At 43.8% G+C, this 20,357-nt stretch overlaps 1 protein-coding gene across 1 annotated transcript; it reads right to left on the bottom strand.

Annotated features, from left to right (window-relative positions):
- Window positions 1–1,063: 1,063 nt before the first annotated feature.
- On the bottom strand, window positions 1,064–3,694 carry LOC139707358 (PRAME family member 6-like). Its single transcript, XM_071618569.1, has 3 exons — window positions 3,408–3,694; window positions 2,449–3,030; window positions 1,064–1,637 (listed from the first exon to the last, which is right to left on the bottom strand). The coding sequence occupies exons 1-3, from the start codon at window positions 3,692–3,694 to the stop codon at window positions 1,064–1,066; spliced, it is 1,443 nt and encodes a 480-aa protein (XP_071474670.1).
- Between the last annotated feature and the right edge of the window lie 16,663 nt (window positions 3,695–20,357).

Raw genomic sequence — 20,357 nt, 5'->3', positions numbered from 1 at the left:
TAAGGTCATGCTTAGCACCTGGATGGCCACCTTAAATGACAGCTGGCATATTAAGGAGAACATTTCACTTTCCTGCCCATGGGCATTTGAGAAAGGCTCACCACTCCTACATACCAACCCAACCCTTAAACATCTGCATGAGAACCCACTGGGCTCTGATTCCTGATCCTCCCCCATAAAAGTCCAAGAACTGAAGCCTGTTGGTAATTTATAAAGTTTAATTTGGACACATTTGCAAGTGTTATCTACCTATATAATTCTACTATTTTGAAGAAAGATAATTTGGATGGTTTCATTAGCCATGACTACATTATTTCAGGAAAGACTTTGTAGCAGGATGATGGGCAAGATTTTGTGAGGCCCAGAGACCCTATTTTATTCTCATTGCATCCAAAGAGGCCAAGACGCCAGGTTTCTAGGTCTATGTGGAGACTCACAAAAATGGGCAAGCCCTGAGTGTCTGGGTGGCACTGAGGTTGCCTAAGAAGGGCTTTTTGAAATTTTATCATCCACTTAGAATGCTCCAGGCCTCCTGTGTTCCCCTACATGGATTATGCCACAGTGTACCACAGATAATGACCTGATTTCAGTTGGATGCTTTAAGTTCCTGGGAATGAACCTTATTGATCACCAAGTACTTGGTGTTGTTTCTCCATCAGTACCTGGAGAATTCCTGTGTCAAAAACAGAAAACTGGGTAAACCCATCATGGAAGATATCAAGGACTAATCTTGAGATCTTGTTCATTTTGGACTATTTATTTATGCACCATCCATGAATCAAAAGAGTTTCTTCATGTGTGCATGAAGCCTAAATCCCATTCTAAAAATCCAGGCCCCTTGTTATGACTCTATACAGACACATATGGCTCTATGCAGAAGGTCCAATCTTCAGGGGCTTCCTTGTAGCCCCCAGCATCCAATGTAGCCCCCAGCATCCAATTCCTTTCCCCATCCACACTTCAGGCACTGTCTGAAATGCTGGGCTCTGAGTTTCCTTCATGATCCCTCTACATCCTGGTTATACATCCAATTGTGTAGAGGGCAGCTTTTATACATACCCAACTAGGCAGCTGTTGGACAGAAACAGTGATTGAGGCCCTGGTTGTAGAAGAACATGTGGCCACATTGAGGACATGGCACAGTATAGAAAATAAGGACCTTTGGCTGCCTAAAATCCTTCAAAATTGCTGTGAGCTCAGCACAGAGTTGGGAACATCTCCCTGGGTGGATGGCACCCTGGGCATCATAGCTTTCCATAGGGGCAGGGTATAGCTCTATGCACAACTTGCTCAGCGTGGCAGTGTGACACAGCAGGTCCCTGAGGACCGACATGGAGATGCGATTCTGGAAAAAGCACAAGGCCCTGAGCTTGGAGCAGCGGTTCAGGGCAGGCAGGATGGCTTGGAGCTGGGAGTCCGCGATCTCACAGGCTTCCAAGTCCAGGCTCTTCAGGGTGGCTGCAACAGTCTCCAGAAGAATTTGGAGGGGCTCCAGACTAAAATTGGTCAGTTTGATGCCCCTTAGATCCAGGTGTCTGAGCTGGCTGGTATTTGGGCATCGTGAGAGATAATTCCAGTCAGAATCTGAGAGCGGGCAGTTGGTTATTGAGAGGGTCTCCAGAGGGGTCTTCAGGTGCCTAAGGAGGAACCAGGCAGTTAGTTCTGAGGGAGAAGATGAATTGACCCAAAACCAAGGTCACTGTGACCATCTGAACACGATTCACATTTTTGTAGAATCTGCTCATTCAGGTCACTCCATTTCCACCTGAAATTTTCACCACTACATGTGTGATCCTGTGGGTCCTCCAGCTCTATGAATGTCACCCTCAATGACAAGCAGAAAGCCACATATCTAGCCACAGGAAGTCAGGAAAAGTCATGTACCAAAGGCAAATACAGGAAAGATGTGTCAAAAGACATTGGGGTTATCCCCTGCAGGGCTCAATCCCTGTCCCCTCAGCAAGGTCTTCCTCCCTGTTCTTCACTCACAACCCCTGAGTCATCACCTGGAGCTTAGACCTGCCTTCCCCAGGAGGACATTAGAAGTGGGCTCCTCTTCTCCCAGAGGGAGGACACAGAGCTTCCTTGTTGAACAGGTGGAGGTGTGGGGGCTTCCCTCCTTCAAAGTCCTCACCTCTACCCTGCTTTGTACCCCTGTCGCTAGACAGGGCTCCCAGGGAAGGAACCTCACACCCACCTCACTAGCTTCTCTCCTCATCAGCTGGCTTCCCAGAATGATGTCACTTCCCAGACCATGAACCCTGGTTTAACCCTTTGCTCTAACACAGGTTAGGAGATGGACTTTCAGGATACAACAGGAACAGATGATGGGTTATTTACCTTCCAGTGCCTTGTTCACCATGAGAGTGTCAGTGGCTGGCACACAGTAGGTGCCCTTTCAGATTTACTGATACTGGTCTGCAGAGGAAGCTCATCCTCCTTACTCACCTCAGCACCTGCTCCAGGTGGCCCTCAAGGAGGAGGACAGCATCCACACAGAACTTCCTCAGGCAGTCCATCCTGCGGAACTGTGAGGTGAGCTGGGAGAGCAGCCGGTCCTGCTCCTCTGGGGAGGTGTGGGCAGGCAGGCGGACCTGGGAGACAAGCAGCTTCCTCAGGTTCCTCATCTGGCCCAAGAAAGGAGCACAAGCAGCCAAGGTGGAGGGCACCCAGGTGCAGTGCACTTCCACCTTCTGGACAGAGTCCAGCTGTAGGAGTCTCAGGACCTTCCTGGTGTGACTGGTGGGTTCCCCAAATATCTTCAGCCTACTGCAACACAGGTGCAGCCTGTCCCTTCTCTGTGTGACCCACAGGAACAAGAGAGTCAGGAATTCATCCATGGGCCCTTCTGTGAGGTACAAGTCTATGAATATCTTCAAGGGCAGCTTAGCTGCCATTGCTGGACCAAGTTTCAATGTTCGATTCTTCTTAATGTCCTCTGGTGAGCAGGCATCCACCACGACTCCAGACCACGTCCTCCAGAAGTTCCTTGGAGCCCTCCGCAAATCCAGCACCTGCAGTTTCCACCTCCTGCGGGGACCACAGGAGAGTCTCAGCCCTGAGGCCCCTTCCTTCCCCTCTCAGCTGATGCTCCCTGCTCCACCTCTTCCTTCTGTCTCACTTTTCTCCACCCACTTCCCTCCAATCCAGCCTGGTGCCCCCACTTGTACAGACTGAGGCAGGGGCAGGTACAGCCTCATTCAGGGTCAGCACAGCTGCCTCAAGCACCTCCACATCTGGAAGCCTTTCCCAGATGGGGCTCAGCATGGCCAAGGCCTCTCCACCCCTCCTTGCTGACAGCAGAGGAAGCCTGTGGTGCACACTTTAGCACCCACTCTCCCTGCCTATACCCACCCCTTCCCTGGCACCGAGGGTGCTCCCTTACAGACCACCTGGGTCCCCCTCACCTGGGGTGATCCTGCTGGGCAAGCAGCATGTCCAGCCCATCCAGGGCCACTCGGAGCATCTCCAGCTGTGGCTTCCTCATCAGAGCCCCCAGGGGCAGGCAGGTGAAGGGCCAGGCCTGCACCATTTTCTTCAGGACCTCAGTGTGTCCCCTGCTGAAGGCCTCCACAAAGAGTGGTGGGAAGAGCTCTATGGGCAGGTCCTCCAGATCCAGGATGGCCCTGGACTTGTTGCTCAGCAGGCTGTGCCCTGCCAGCTCCAGCAGCGTGGGTGGGGACTGGATGCTCATCCTGGGGAGTCTGAAAGAAGAAGGATCCTGGAAAATGGTCCAGAGAAAAGGCCAGTATCCCATCCATTGCCAGCCACTGGGAAGAGGGTACTGGGGAGTCTAAAACTCACCCCAACCTTAATGGGGGAAAGCCTTTGATTATTATTTTGTCTTTATGAAATGGGAATTGGGGTGTCATGTGACTTAATGCAGTAGGCTCCTCAGATTCAACAACTACCGAGGCTCAGAAAGGAGTTGCCCTCACATGGGTGGTGTTATTTTTAATTTCAAAAAATTAAATGGGTAATTATAAAGTATGTGCCCATATTATAAAACACTTGGAAATTACAACAGAGTCTCATGGATATCTGTTACACATGTGAGATTCTGCCACCTTAGCGGGGAGGTCAAGAGAACAAAGAGATCAGAAGAACAGAGTCTGTGAAGTGTTGCATGAGATAGTTTGAAGCTTTTTGGTTATTTGTTTAAACAAATTATAAAATTACAAAAGTACATAAGCTTTAAAGTATAATTTGGGGGATGAGGCAATATTGGGGATTGAATTCAGGACACTCAACCAGTAAGTCAATGCCCCCAGCCATATTTTGCATTTTAGTTGGAGACAGGGTCTCACTGATTTGTTCAGCACCTCCTGCTGCTGTGGCTGGCTTTGAACTCTAATTCTCTGGCCTCCTCAAACTCTGGAGGTGTTGGGATTACAGATGTGTGCCACCACGCCCAGCAAATCAGTATAATTTTAAGACGACACAAAATAAATATTTTTATTATCAGAAAATAGAATTTCAATCAATTAGAATGAAATAAAAATTGCAATATTCTTCCTTGGTTAAGTAATTTTAAATTGGCGTTGTCTGGAGCTCAGTGGAAGAGCACTTTCCTAAGACATGTGAGGCACTTGGCTTGATCCTCAGCACCAGGTAAAAATTATTAAATGATGGGCTGGGGACATACGTCTGTTGATAAAGTGCTTGCCTCCCATGCACAAGGCCCTGGTTCAATCACCATACCACCAAATAAATAAATGCATAAATAAATAAATTATATTGTCCATATAAACTTTAAAAAAACAACAATTAAAAAAAAAAGAAAAAGTGCAGGGCGTGAGTGAACAAGCCTGTAATCCCAGGTCTCTGGAGACTGAGACAGGAGGATCATGGAATCAAAGTCAGCCTCAGCAAGAGCAGTCACTAAACAACTCAGTGAGACCCTGTCTCTAAATTTAGATGTAGGGATATCGCTCAGTGGTTGAGTGCCCCTGGGTACAATAGCTCATACCAAAGAAACAAAGAAAGAAAATTGAAAGTGACATAAACCAGAGTGGAAATCCTAGTGTTCAGGATCAAGGTAATACTACACTGAGAGGCAAAATCGAAGTTTTAAATTTGTTCATGAGAAAAACCAGGAACAAAATTGTTCCTGAATCCTCACAGGTGAGGCGGGAACGGGGTGGTGCTCAGGGCAGTGAGGGACTTACGGGATCTGTTCAGGTGTACAGGGTTCTCGGAGCCTCAGCAGGCCAGGCTGGTTCTGCTTGGGCTCCAGGACTCTTGTGTTTCTCTTCTCTTCACAGAAGCTTTTATGGACCTCTCTGACCACGCCCCCACCTCCATCTGATTGGCTGGCATCCAATCAGAAAGCGGTATCTGATCAGGATCTCCAGTCTCCACCCATTTAATCCTGATTGGATTTTCTTCCTCCGGATTGATTGATTGAATCCGATGCTCATGCAGGAGCGCAGAATCAGGGAGACTGTGAGAGTCAGGGATGCGTCCCTCCATGCACTCTAACCACTCAATTTTTTCCATATGTGACCCTCCTGTTCCTCCCGTGAGACAGAAAAGCACTGAATCCCTAAGAAAAATCAACACCTGAAAATATCTTTCAAAGGGATCTTTGGCCATTTCAAAATTATTTTTCCAAAAATTCCATAGTAATAACAGCTTTTTGAAGACATTAGTGTCATCCAGGAAGACCACAGAACAGAAACCATGTTGACAACAGTCACACGAGTGTCGAGTCTGAGTTACCTTGCAGCAAATCTGGGCACACTCAGAGAGGAAGAGCAGACAAGGAGGGTGGAATCAGTCTTCTAGACCTAGGTCAAGACTTCTCCTGTTTGTCTGTTGTACTGGGGATTGAACCCATTAGTTCTCAACCACTGAACCACATCCCCTGCATTTTTATTTTTTTGCTTTTATTTGGAGATAGGGTCTCACTAAATTGCTTAGTCCTAAGTTGCTGAGGCTGGCCTCAAATTTGCCATCCTCCTGCCTCAGTCTCCTGAGTTGCTGTGATTTCAGGCATAGGCCACCGTGCCTCATCAGACTTGGAGAAGTCTGAAATCCACCTAGGGTGCAAACTATGGGCAACTTGGGAATTGGAAAGAAAGACACAGGGTTGGACAGCAGGTGTTCCTGACATCAGGGAGGCCACCCACTGGAGAGTTTTCCTTCAGAATCAGAGACCCCCCTGGGCACATCTCCCAGGCAGCCTTTGCTCCAGGCAGTTTCCAGGGCTCTTTAGGCTGTGAGAAGATCACAGACAAAGGAAAATTTGAAGCGTCTGAGTAAAAAGTAATTCAGGAATTGAGGAAGGAGAGACGGAAAGAGAGGGAGTGCTTGGATGGTGAGCCATGTGAGGGGAGGACTTACAGGGAAGATGTAGAAGGAATGGTTTAATTGGTGGCAGTTACAGAATTGCATTTCTGCTTTGTTGTTCTGTCTTTGTGTTAGTCAGCTTTTTCACGATGTCACTACAACACCCAACCCCAACAACTACAGAGGAGGTAAAGTTTATTTGGGGACTCATGGTTTCAGAGGTCTCAATGCACACACAGCAGATTCCATTTCTTGGGCCCTCACCTTCAAGGTGAGGCTGACCATTATGGTGGGAGATTGTGGCAAAGGGAAGGTGCTCACATTATTAGAGAACAGAGAGGGAGAGAGATGGCCACTTGCCAGATACAAAATATACACACCATATTCACACCCCCAATGATCAGCTTCCTCCAGCCACACCCCACCTGCTCCCTGTTATCACTCAGTTAATCCCATTGGGAATTAGTTTACTGACAAGGTTAAGGCTATAAACCAATCATGTCTTTTCCAAAATGATTGTCTCACAGGTGAGCTGTTGGGAGACACAGCATATAAACCATGATGGTCTTCTTGGGTATCTTGTTGGAAAATACTTCTGCTCACATCACAGTTGGATACTCACAGTTGGCTGAGGTTATCTTTGGCTTCTGTTTCACATAATGACTTACCACAAATGACTCACATTTAATCTCCTATGTGTGCATGAAGTAGGGATAAGGCTATTTCAGAGACCTCATTGCTTTTTAGGCTCCACAACAATTAAAATCTAGTCTCTCAACTGAATTCTAAATTTCTCTGGCATTTGTCTGTGTGTCACCAGCTGAAAGAGTGACTTCATGCCACAGCCCTGCCTTCTCTTACCACCCTTGACTTGGTGCAGGAGGCAGGTAGATGTTACTGTCAACCTGAGTCACAAGAGACAGTGGCTCTCCAAAGAACAAGGGTAGTCAGACATAATAGGGCAGGATGCAGGACACCCAAAGAAAGATGAGTCAGAGCCCCATCCAGGAGGCAAAGGGAGACAGGGTGTCAAAGGCAGCTTTGAATCAATTATGACTGGCTCCAGAGATTCAGTACCAAGGGTGGCCTGAGTTCAAGGACAACATGCATCAACTGGCCAGGTTTCCTCCTAGAAAACATGGGCATACAAGTTGGGGTAGATTTTATGCACAGCTGAAGTTGTGGCTGACTCACTTGTGATAGTTCCTGCTGCCAGGCAGTGCTGCTCAGGGACCTTCCCCTCATGGCCCCCTGGCTCCCCTTCATCAGGATTTGACACAAGTTACTGCCTGTCGATTTGGACACCATTCATATATCCCTGTTCTGAAGAAGATCTTTTCTCCTGAAGCAACAGGGATCAACCATTCTTTCCTGTGGGTTGATTGGATCTCAGTGCCAGGTTGGACTTGTACTGCTTGGTCCCATCTGCACTGGAGGGAATTAATGGATGAGTAGGGATATTTGTTGAAGCCCGTTGAGCCACATTTGAACAGAAAGGTGGGTTTGCAGGATTCCTTTGAACTGATTGTTTTAAGCCATGAGGGGCGTATGTGCTGAACTACATGGTTTCCCAACATGTGATCAACCACCATAAAGTACTGGGGGGTCATCTGGCATCCTGAGTATTTTCCCTGTCTGGGAAAATACTGATTGTTGGTTGCTAGGGCGTTGCTATGGGTCCTCACCTAGCCTAACTGAGTAGGGACACCTGGTGCCTTAGATCTCTCCTGTTAATTGTAGATAAACAACTCAGCAGATGAGTATGTGCCTAGGAGTGCTCTGTGGGTTTTTCCAAGGACAAGGATCATTCCTCTTCCTTGAATAGGCCTTGAGGTAGAAGCTGATGTTGTTTATTTATTTTCAAAAATGGAGTCACATCAGTTTCTCAGTGCCTACATATATTTGGTACTAAAAATTGACATATGATCTCATAAATTAAAATATAAAAAATGGATATTAATATATTTCACTCATATGATTTAAAAGGTTCAATTGAAATTGGGTAAATAAATAAAAGTAAAAATGTCTTTAAAGTTACAATGCACAGATTTGTTTCTAGGTGGTCAAACAGTTGTTAATAAAATGTTAGTGTCTATAAAGTGTCTAATATCCATTGTCTCTAGGATTTGTCTTCAATGGGAAAAAATTACAAATGCTATTCAATGCATTTGTCTTATACCTTTTTTTAAAAAAATGTAAATTAGTTCTGACATATATGAAATTAATCATGGATGTGTTTGTTAGAGACATCTGATTTGTTTACAAAATTTAAATGTTAACTGTTAAATATAATATCAAGTAATCTTAACTTCTTAAATTTCGTAAGGTAAAATATTTAAGCACTGTTGGTTATTTCATTTATTGGTAAATTTAAAAAAAAATTAAAATTTACATTATCACAAAAACAAGGTTACTAAAACTTAAAAGTCCCAGCGGGTATAAATCTATATACAAAATGTCAAGAGGTTTCAACTGCATTTCAATTAGAGTACTGTAAATATATTTCCTCTTATTAAAATGAATTAATTTATTTAAATTCAGAAATTGATAAAGGTTATTTTAAGGTATAAACAAAAAGAAGGATCCATGGATTAAAAATTATTAAAAGGTTCTAAATATAATAATATATTTAGTAAAAAACATGTTTCCAGGTAAGAAAGTCTTTATGTGGTAAAATATAATTACAATACATCTAAGTAAACAATAGGGTCTAAGTAAGTAATATTAACATCTATAAATAAAGGATAAATATTAAAATGTTTCTTTATAACTACGTTGTTTATATATGTAACACAAATGGTTAAAAGTATTCAAGGTTATCCCTAAGAGCAAATATTAATGTGTTGATATAAACCAAAGTTTGATTTACATGTTAAAATGGCAAAAACTTCTTAAAATATTAATTACATTGTGTCTGATAAGTTTTATTCTCTAGGGCAACTAACTGGACAAATTAAGGTTTGTACATCTCTGCTGAAACAGCAACTGTTATTTTACAGTATTGTTCCACATTACAGAGTCTAAAACTTGGTTAATATAAAAACATCAATAAAATTGTAGTACACTACTCTTCTTTACATATTCCATGTTCTTGTTTCCATTGGCTAGACCCCAAATCTCCCTTTTTTGGTGAATTGGCTTAAATATGAGGCATCACTGAAGGTGGTGTGTTACTCTGACCATCTTGCTTTTAGAGAGCAGAGTGTCTGCTGCTGGCCAGAAATAAAGGCTTAATTGGAATGGCAATGTGTGGTCTGAGAGTTATTTGAGAGTCTCCGTATTGGTATAACATTCATCCAGAGGAATTTTGAGTCTGAGGCTATTATTCTCCTTTAAGTTATGGCACTTGTTCCCCGGTGCAATGTAATCTCTTGAGGGTTTAAATGCTCTATGGCCAGGTACCGAGGTGCACACTTATAATCCCAGTAACTTGGGAGGCTGAGGCAGGAGGATTGGAGATTCCAAGCCAGCCTGGGCAACATAGTCAGACCATGTCTCAAATAAAAATATAAAAAGTTTTGGGGGTATAGCTCAGTTGTAAAGTGCCCCAGGTACCTAATCTCCAGTTTTACACACACGTGCACACACACACACACACACACACACACACACACAGTCCAGCAGCCTCATGCATGCCAAGTGATTGCCATCAGCTTCAGACAACTCAAGGAAGCCAACACTGACCATGTAATGGCTTAGAATATTCAGTGGCCACAGTGTCCCAGCTGATGATGCTACTGTGAAAGACTGCAGGATCAAAATGAAACTATTTGAACAAAAACCTCACAAAAGTGGAGGGCAGGGGACCATGCAGGAGAAGGTCCTTGAGCTTGATACTTTGATAATAGACTTTCAGGAGGACTCTGCAAAAACCACAACATTACCAAAAATTTGCTTCTAAACTCCTATCTTTCCAAAGAATATCATAGGACTTTTATCATTGGCTCTCAAGTGATTAATAAAACACAGAGTGGGACCTGCAAATTCCAAGAAACTCCGGGAAAGCCTTTCTTCTGCACTGCAGAGGAGTCTATTATGGTTCCTTCTCAAGCACATTTTGAAACTGGTGGGCAAATGATTCCAAAGACAATTAAAAACAGTAATGGCTTCCTTATGGAATGTTCCAGTTGAACATTTCTCAAACAGCTTCCCTTTAAGAAGCACATTTTAGCCAGGTGAGGTGGGCCATGCCTGTAATTCCAGATTCTCAGGAGCCTGAGGCAGGAGGATGGCAAGATGCGGGCCAGACTTGGCCATTTGGTAAGCCTGTTTCAAAATAAAACAAAGAGAACTGGGCAGGTAGCTTAGTGGTAGAGTGCCCCTGGTTCAATGCTCAGTACTGGAGGACGGGAAAGTAAGTTTATAGGGTTCAAATTAGTTTTATCAAATTCTCTGATTGTTTGGGAAAGGGAAAACTGAGTCATCTCTGTTAAATATTGAAGTATTATTTCATAGGACACAACATTCTGTATTTGCTTTAAATATCTTTCAACACTCTGGTTAAATGACTTATCTTTTATAATGATCTAGGACCCCAGGTGTCATTAAGTGCTTTAGAACTTTTTAGATTATTGACTAACTTCTCTATGAGCAAAGTCTACATTGTCATTTGACCTTGAACTAACATTAGGATGTTCCAGAGAACTCCATAGTTGATTAAGGGATTTCTAGAAGAGAGACGTTAAGGCAATTATCCTAATTTGATATGATGGGAAGTCCTGTCAAATATGACATAACTTTTTCAAGTTATATTTATTTGGATATTTTATTAATATTTGCTTTAAAATGGCAAAAATTCATAAAAAATCTCATATGTTTTCAGACATAATTCTGGACACTATATTAAAATATATGCCAATCAAATCACCTTGTTAATAGCTGGTTATAGTAAATTCCCAACAGATTTTTAACCACGACTATTCTAAATATTTATCATCAAGAGTTATCATTTGGACTTTTTTCCCTGAACATAACTAAAATCAGATTAATTGATTAAGAAGAAAAAACATCTAACAAGTTTACTTGAACACAGGTCTCTCATCTATGTATGTATGTATTTATTTATCCATTTCTTTGTTTATTGTTGCTAGGGATCAAACCCAGAGCCTCATGCATGCTAGGGAAATGCTCTACCTTTTCAAAATTGTAATTTATAAAAGGTGTGGTGGTGAACACTTGTAATCCCATCTGCTATGGTATGAACTGATAAATACAATCAATAAGTGTGTCAGGTTAATAAAAAAATATAGCTGATGGATATAAAATTTTGAAACTTGAGATAAGACAATTATAAAGCAAGAACTGTCATAGGCAGTCCTGAGACTCCATTTTGCTACCTCCTATGAACGACTATTACAAGAGCTATTTCTGAGAAACTGAAATAAATGCTGTTTTCTTACTTTAAAATAATTGCCGTTCTGTACTTTGTACCCCACAGATTGTACCCTACTCAGGATGCAGTGGTGGTGGTGGAGAGCTACATCCTGGGTTTGAATGCTATTGTGGGTCTACACGACTTTGAAGTACATTCTCGCCTCACTGACCCCAATCCAAATTCACGATGTGATGGTCTAGTACCTACTTGAACCCAGGACCATGCTCAACTCAACTGCAAAGCTAATGTGCTGGCTAGCTGACTGGAAAATTCTGGTCCTGCCTAGAGCCCAGAGGCCCCACTTATTAATGATTTAATTTCTATGATTGGCTAGCTTACATGACAATAAGCAAGTCACTGAGTTGTGGATTTTGTGCTTATATTGTTTTTGGATGGACCAGGAAGAAGCTGTCCTGTCACAGAGCTTGAGTCTCTGTGGTGGGTGACAGTCCCCAGTCAGGTAAGGAAAGCTCTCTTTTGATTTGAAATTCAGACTTAGAGTGCTTTCTGGAGGGACTCCCCATAACACCATCTACTTAGCAGGCTAAGGCAGAAGGATCTCAAATTCAAGGCCTGTCTCAGTAATTTACTGAGAACCTGTCTCAAAACAAATTTCTTTAAAAAAAAAAATGGGCTGGGAATGTAGCTCAGTGGTGTAGTTCCCCTGGGTTCAAACCTTGGTACCCAAACTGAATACATGAATAATTTAATTAAGTAATTAATTAATAAAAATGAAAAAAGCTGAGGATGTAGCTCAGTGGTAAAGCTCTCCTGGGTTCAATCTCCAATGCCAAAAAATAAAAAATAAAAATAAATAAATTCAGGGCCTAAATGTTTTTTTTTTAAAAAATGAACACCTGTACTCATAAAATTTCTGCAAAAGTCTAACTCTTCCTAGAATAGTAAAGGCCAGAGCTTGGAGATGAGATAGCCAAGGCCTAATGAACAGGCAAAATTGAATTTAACAGTGACTTCCTGGTGGTGGGACACTGAGAGCCACTCCCTCCAAACCCACCTTGTTCAAATGTGGCTCAATGAGTTTCAACATTGATTCCTACTCATCTATTAATTCCCTCCAATGGGAGATGGACCAACCAGGACAAGTCCATCCTGGCACTGAGATAGAATCAAGCTCTAACCATTATGTCATGCATCCAGAGAAAAAAAAATCTTCATCCCAAGGGGGAAACATAATGGTGCTCAAATCAAGAGGTAGGAACTGTGTCAAACCCTGATGAAGGGGAAGCAGGGTGCTGTGAAGGGAAACTCCCTGGCAGCCCTGCCTGATGGCAGGAACTATCACAAACCAGTCAGCCCTAACCTCAACTGTGCATAAAATCCACCCAAACCCTCACGCCTGGAGGACACGGCAGCCAACTGTTGTCCATGAACAGAGGTCACCCACGTTATTGTGGAGCCAGTGATAATTGATTGAAAGCTGCCTTTGACACCCTGTCTCCCTTTGCCTCCTGGATGGGGCTGTGACTCATCTTTCTTTAGGTGTCCTGCGTTCCTGCCCTATTATGTCTGACTACACTTGTTTTTTGGAGAGCCACTGTCTGTTGTGACTTGGGTTGACTGTAATTTTGACCTGCCTTGTCCACCAAGTCAGGGGTAATAAGAGAAGCCAGGACTGTGGCATGAAGTCACTCTTTCAGCTGGTGACACACTGAGAAATTCCAGAGAAACTTAAAATTAAATCAGAGAGTAAATTTCAAATTTGTAGAGCATAAAAACCAGAGAAGGTGTTGGATAGCCTTAATCCTATATAGCTGCACACACATACATGAAATTAAATGTGTTTCATTTGTGGTAAGTTATTATGTGAAACAGAAACCAAATATAACCTTAGCCAATTGTAAGTATCCAATTAAATGATTATGTGATGTGAGCAGGGATATTTCCCAGCAAGATACCCCAAAAGACCATCACGATTTAGATGCTGTGTCTCCTAACAGCTCATGTGACAATATTTTTGGAGGAGAAATGATTGGTTTATAGCCTTAACCTAGCTAGTGAATTAACCCCTGGTGGGATTCACTGGGGGATAATGGGGACAGGTGGGGTGTGGCTGGAGGAAGCTGATTTTTGGGGTGTGAATATGGGTGTAGAGTTTGTATCTGCAAGAGGCCATGTCTCTCACTCTGCTTTCTGGTAATGTGAGCCTCTTCCCTCTGTCACACGCTTCTGCCATGATGTTCAGTCTCACCTTGGAGGTGCTGTCTCTGGATTGAAGCCGCTGAAATCAAGCCACCCAAATAAATTTTCCTCCTCTGTAGTTGTTGTGGTTGGGTGTTTTAGTCATAGCACCATAAAGCTGACTAAAACAAAGACAGACCGAAGAAACAGAAATGGATTCTCTAATGCCACCCATCAAATCATTCCTTCTACATGTTCCCTGGAAGTGCTCCCCTCACAAGTTATTATGTGAAACAGAAACCAAATATAACCTTAGCCAATTGTAAGTATCCAATTATTCTCATCCAAGCATTCCATCTCTTTCTGTCTCTCCTTCCTCAATTTTAGAATTTTGTATTACTCAGACTCCTGCAATTTTCCTTTGCTTGTGTTCTTCTCCCAGGCTAAAGGCCTTGGAAAGTGCCTGGGGCGAAGGTTTTCTGGGAGATGTGCTCTGGGGAGGTCCCTGATTCTGAAGGAAGGCTCTCCACTTGGTGGCTGCCCTGAAGTCAAGGACACCTGCTGTCCAACCCTGTGTCTTTCTCTCTAAAATCCCAAGTTGCCCTCCGCTTCCATCCTCAGTGGCTTTCAGACTTTTCCAATTCTGATGGGGCACGGTGGCCCATGCCTGTAATCATAGCAACTCAGGAGAATTGAGGAAAGGGGATGGCAAGTTTGAGGCCAGCCTCAGCAACTTAGGGAGGACCTAAGCAATTTAGTGAGAGCCTGTCTCCAAATAAAAACAAAAAAATAAAAAGGGCTGGGGATGTGGCTCAATGGTGGGGCCAATGTGTTTCATCCCCAGTACAAAGAGACAGAAGAAATCTTGCCCGAAGTCTAGAAGACTGATTCCACCCTCCTTGTGTGCTCTTCCTCCCTGAGTGTGCCCAGATTTGCTACAATGTAACTTGATACTTGTGTGAATGTTGGACACATGGTTTCCATGCTGTAGTCTTTGTGGATGACACTACTGTCTTCAAAAAGCTATTTTCTCTCTGGAATTTTCAAAATATTTTTGAAAGTTTTTTTTTTTTTCCAAATAATTTTGATATGACCAAAGATACCTGTAGAAAGGTATTTTCTAGGAATGTTTTTTTCTTAAGTTAGGGATTAAGTACTTTTCTGTTTGACAGTAGAAACAGGAGAGTCACATATGGACAAAATTGAGTCCATGGTGGGGAGTGCATGGATGGAGGCATCCCTGACTCTCACATCTCCCTGACTCTGCGCTCCTGCATGAGCACTGGATTCAAGGAACTCATCTCGAGGAAGAAAATCCCAATAGAATTAAGTGGGTGGAGACTGGGGAAGGTGATCACATACTGCTTTCTGATTGGATGTTCATGAATCAGATGGAGGTGGGGGCGTGGCCAGAAAGGTCCATAAAAGCTTCTGCAGAGCCGGAAGAGAAGCACAAGAGTCTTGTAGCCCAAAGAGACACATCCTGGCCTGCAAAATAAAGCTCAGAGCACCTGCACACCTGGCCAGCTCCCTTAAGTCCCTCACTGGCCTAAGGACCAGCACATTTCCTCCTCACCTGTGTGGATTCAGGTACAATTTTGTTCCTGTCTTTCCTCATGAAGCAACTTAGGACTTTGATTTTGCCTCTCAGTGTGGTTTTGCCTTTATGCTTAATATTAGGATTTCCATTTTGGTTTATGTCACTTTCAATTTTCACTCTATCTGTTTTTTTTTTTTTTTGGTACCCGGTATTGAACTCAGGAGCACTCAACCACTGAGCTACATCCCCAGCTGTGGTGAGCCGCTTCTGCCGTTTCTGCAGACTATGGTCGCCATTACGAGATGGCGCTGGCTCCGCTGTGGTATGTGACAAACAACTCCTTATCTGAGAGAGTTGGCACATGATTTTCACCACCCTGTGAGAAAGTTCCACGTGGCAGCTTTGCATTGGGGCTTGGGATGCTTTATTAAGGCTGGGAGGGCATCCGGGAAAGAGAGAAGGAGAGAAGAAGAAAGAATAATAAATATCAAGGGACCTGAATAAACTACTGAGAGAAGATTCCGGAGTTGCGTCTTCCTTGCGGGCAAGGGGTCGCGACAAGTGGTGCTGAGACCCGGGAACCAGAACTTTCAGCAGTCAGGGGTGGTGCACCGGTTAGTCCCAGGTAAGTGGGATCCGCGACCAAAGCGGGGTTAGTCCCAGGTGAGTGGGATCCGCGACCAAAGCAGGGTTAGTCCCTAGTAAGTGGGACCCGCTACCAAAGCGGGGCAGCTCCTCTGTAAAGAAAGAGAGAGCATTACATTTTATTGCAGCTGCACTGTGTACTTTCGCTTTTGTTTTCTGTGTTTCTTTTGTTGTGTCATTTCGCTTTTGTTTTTTGTGCTTCTTTTGTTGTTGTGACGACAGGGACGCTCCCCTGTAAAAGGAAGAGAGCGGGGATTTTTGTACTTTCACTTTCTTTATAGTTCTAAAAACATTATGGGTGTTGCTTCTTCAAGCCCAATTTTGTTGGCCCTAGATGGGTTGTTACATTCAAAAGGACTTAAGATAAAGCAGAGCACTTTGCAGATGTTTTTGAGAGAAGCTGATATAGAGGCTCCTTGGTTTGCTTTTTCAGGGAGTCTTAGGATTCCTAGCTGGGACAAATTAGGGAAAGATCTAGATTTTGCTCGTGAGCAAGGCACCTTAGAGGGTGGCGTTATACCACTTTGGAAGTTAGTTAGAGGATGTATAACAGATGGTAAATGCCAAGAAGCTGTGAGTGAGGGTCAGGCCGTTCTTGAACAACTACATGAGGAAAAATCTGAAGGATCACATAGTGAAGTGGCAGAGAGTATCAAAAGTAACAGTAGTGAGAAGGCAAAAGAGCCTGAAGATAAAAATAGGAGAAGGCTCTACCCAGACTTGACCAAATTCAGAACGCCTGAGAACACAAGCGACTCAGAGAGTTCTGAGGACCTTGATATATTGTTACAACAACTACATAAGATAAAAATGAAAAAGAAGAAAAAGGAGACACAAGACGCGCATGCCTACTGTAAGAAGGGGGAGGGATCTAATATTGGTCAACAGAATTCTGAGGAGGAGGAGGTTGAAAATTTAGAAGAAGATATGATGCCTGTTGCCCCACCCCCGTATGTGGGGGGGAGCCAAGGTTCCGGGAGATCTTTTCATGCACAAGTTTGGAGGACAGTTAATACAGATATGGGACTTGCGTACCCGGTGTTTCAGGACAATAATAGAGGAAGATATCATGAGCCTTTAGACTTTAAGATAGTTAAAACCTTGGCAGAATCCGTCCGCACTTATGGCATAGATGCCGCTTTCACTCTCACTCAGGTGGAGGGACTTACTAGATTTTGTATGACTCCCTCAGATTGGGCTAGTCTAGTCCGCGCTTGTGTTTCCCCAGGGAAATATTAGGAGTCCAAAGTTGGCTGTTTAATGTTTCTGGCAGTACCCAAGACTCGGAGCGAGGTAGGAGGCTTAAAATTTTTGCAAATAATTCACAATTATCTAATGCTACATTACCCTCCGCAGCAGTCTGTCTCCAATCTCCGTTCCTGTTTCTTTTGGCTAATGTTACATTACAGGGGATGCTTAATTGTTCTAATGTTACTTGCTACTTGTCTGAGTGTTGGAATGGCTCCTGGACTATGGCAGTGATTATGAAAATTCCAACCTTTGTCCCGATCCCGGTTACTGCAGATCCAGAATCCTTTCCTATTGTTGAATTGATTAGAACCCGTAGAGATTTTGGAATTATGGCAGCTATAGTGACAGCTGTGGTGGTATCTGCTGCTGCAGCAGTTACAGCTGGAGTAGCCATGGCCAGCCAAGTACAAACTGCTGCCACTATTAATCAGGTTGTTCAACAAACTTCCACCATACTTGAATCCCAAAATTCAATTAATCAACATATTTTGTCAGGGATTTTAGCTGCCAACCAAAGGATAGATTTACTCCAAGCTCAGGTAGAAGAATTGGCTGACTTGGTGCTTTTGGGTTGTGTTGACCAACGTGCACATTTATGCATAACCTCTGTCCCGATTTAATGATTCCAGGAATGCCTCCCGCATCATTGGCGAATATTTGGCCGGAAATTGGTCCATGGCAGCGGAAGACATGATCCAGTCTCAACTAACCCAGATAGCTGTCTTGAACAGTACCTGTGTCGAACCAGTGACTTTGGGTCGATTCACCGATTGGATATCTTCTGCTTTTTCCTTCTTCAAAGAGTGGGTGGGGGTAGGCATTTTTGGTGCAATGTGTTGCTTCAGTGTTATACTTTGTTTGTGGTTTCTCTGTCGCCTTAAAACTCGCCATGCACAAGAAAAGGCTATGATCATACAAGCTCTTGCAGCTTTAGAAAATGGCAACTCACCTCAAGTCTGGCTTGCGCATCTTAAACAGTAAACCTTTGTCATGGTCGTTGCACCCCAAGTTATTATAACATTGCACTGGGATCGACATGACTTTCCTTGTTATTCTCTTAGTGTTGGAAAGCCCTTGCACTCTGCCGGTCTTGCTGCCATTGCACGCAGATGGGTTTCCACACTAGTGCTTTTCTATCGCTTTAAAGTCCGTGCCTTTCTTTCAGGGTGCTGTCAACTTGTTTGTCATTAATACAGCCACAGTTCAGCCTCAGCTATCCCCCTTCGTCCACCATCGTCACGATACAGGATGCGAGGCAAGGCACTGCACTTGAGTGATCCTTGACGTGGACCTCAAGGAGAGCATGTCCTATTGCATGCGGGTTAGACGCGTCCACGCCCCGCCCCACGAAAAAAGGCGTCGGCTGATATGGCCTCGGATCTGGGGAAGGGCCCTCCTTAGGACTGAGCCATACTATGCAGCCACTTCTGCACAGTGGGATAGGACCTCTACTCTCGCCTGTATTGTTTTAATAAAACAGAAAGGGGGAACTGTGGTGAGCCGCTTCTGCCGTTTCTGCAGACTATGGTCGCCATTACGAGATGGCGCTGGCTCCGCTGTGGTATGTGACAAACAACTCCTTATCTGAGAGAGTTGGCACATGATTTTCACCACCCTGTGAGAAAGTGACACGCGGCAGCTTTGCATTGGGGCTTGGGATGCTTTATTAAGGCTGGGAGGGCATCCGGGAAAGAGAGAAGGAGAGAAGAAGAAAGAATAATAAATATCAAGGGACCTGAATAAACTACTGAGAGAAGATTCCGGAGTTGCGTCTTCCTTGCGGGCAAGGGGTCGCGACACCCAGCCTTGTTTGGTATTTTATTTAGGGACAGTCTCACTGAGTTGCTTAGCGCCTGATCTTGCTGAGGATGGCTTTGATCCCTTGATCCTCCTCTGTCAATCTCCGGAGCCCCTGGGATTAAATGTGCACGCTAGCACACCCAACTTTTATTCATTTGATTAATTTTTGGTTTTTTAGGTTTATATGGACAATATAATTAATTAATTCATTAACTTGGTGGTATGGTGATTGAACCAAGGGCCTTGTACATGCAAGGTAAGCAATCTAATAACAGAGGCATATCCCCAGGTCACCATTATTAATTTTTATGTGCTGCTAAGGATCAAGCCCAGTTCCAGGCCCAGCCACTTTCTTCACCAAGGACATTGGATTCCTATTTCATTGTAATTGATTGGAATTCTATTTTCTAATGATGGAAATATTTATATTGTGTGCCTATAAATTATACTCTTTTGTCAGGTGTGGAGGCGCACACCTATAATCCGGAAAACTCAAGAGGATGAGGAGGCAGGAGGACTAGAGTTCAAAGCCAGCCTCAGCAACACGAAGTGCTACACAAATCAGTAAGACCCTGTCTCCAACTAAAATACAAAATAGGGTTAGGGAAGTGGCTCAGTGGTAGAGTGTCCTAAACTCAGTCGCCAATATCTGCTCCCTAAAAGAGTATACTCTATGGCCCATGTGATTTAGTACTTTTATAATTTGTTTAAACAAATTAAACCAAAAGCTTCAAACTGTCTCATGGAACAGTTCACAGACTCTGTTCTGATCTGTTTGTTCTCTTCAACTCTGCTTAAGGTGGCAGAATCTCACATGTGTAACAGATATCCAAGAGACTCTGTTGTAATTTGAAGTGTTTTATAATATGGGCACATGCTTTATAATTGCTCATTATTTTTTTTAATTAAAAATAACATCACCATGTGAGGGCAAGTCCATTCCCAGCCATGTAGTTGTTGAATCTGGGCGCCTACAGTTAAGGTCACATGACAGTCCAATTCCACTTTGAGAAAGACAAAATAATAATCAAAGGCTTTCTCCCATAAGGGTGAGGTGTGCATACAGACTCACCAGTACCCCCTTCCCAGTGGCTGGCAATGGATAGGATAGTGGCCATTTCTCTGGACCATTTTCCAGGTTCCTTCTTCTTTCAGACCACCCAGGATGTGCATCAAGTCCCCACCCACAGCTGCCGGAGCTTGCAGGGTGCAGCCTTCTGAGCAACAAGTCCAGGACCATCCTGGATCTGGAGGACCTGCCCATAGAGCTCTTCCCACCACTCTTTGTGGAGGCCTTCAGCAGGGGACACACTGAGG

Source organism: Marmota flaviventris, chromosome 10 (assembly GCF_047511675.1).
Source record: "Marmota flaviventris isolate mMarFla1 chromosome 10, mMarFla1.hap1, whole genome shotgun sequence".
Lineage (NCBI taxonomy): Eukaryota > Metazoa > Chordata > Mammalia > Rodentia > Sciuridae > Marmota > Marmota flaviventris.
The sequence above is the reverse complement of the archived record's forward strand: the minus strand, read 5'-3'. Positions and strand labels throughout refer to the sequence as shown.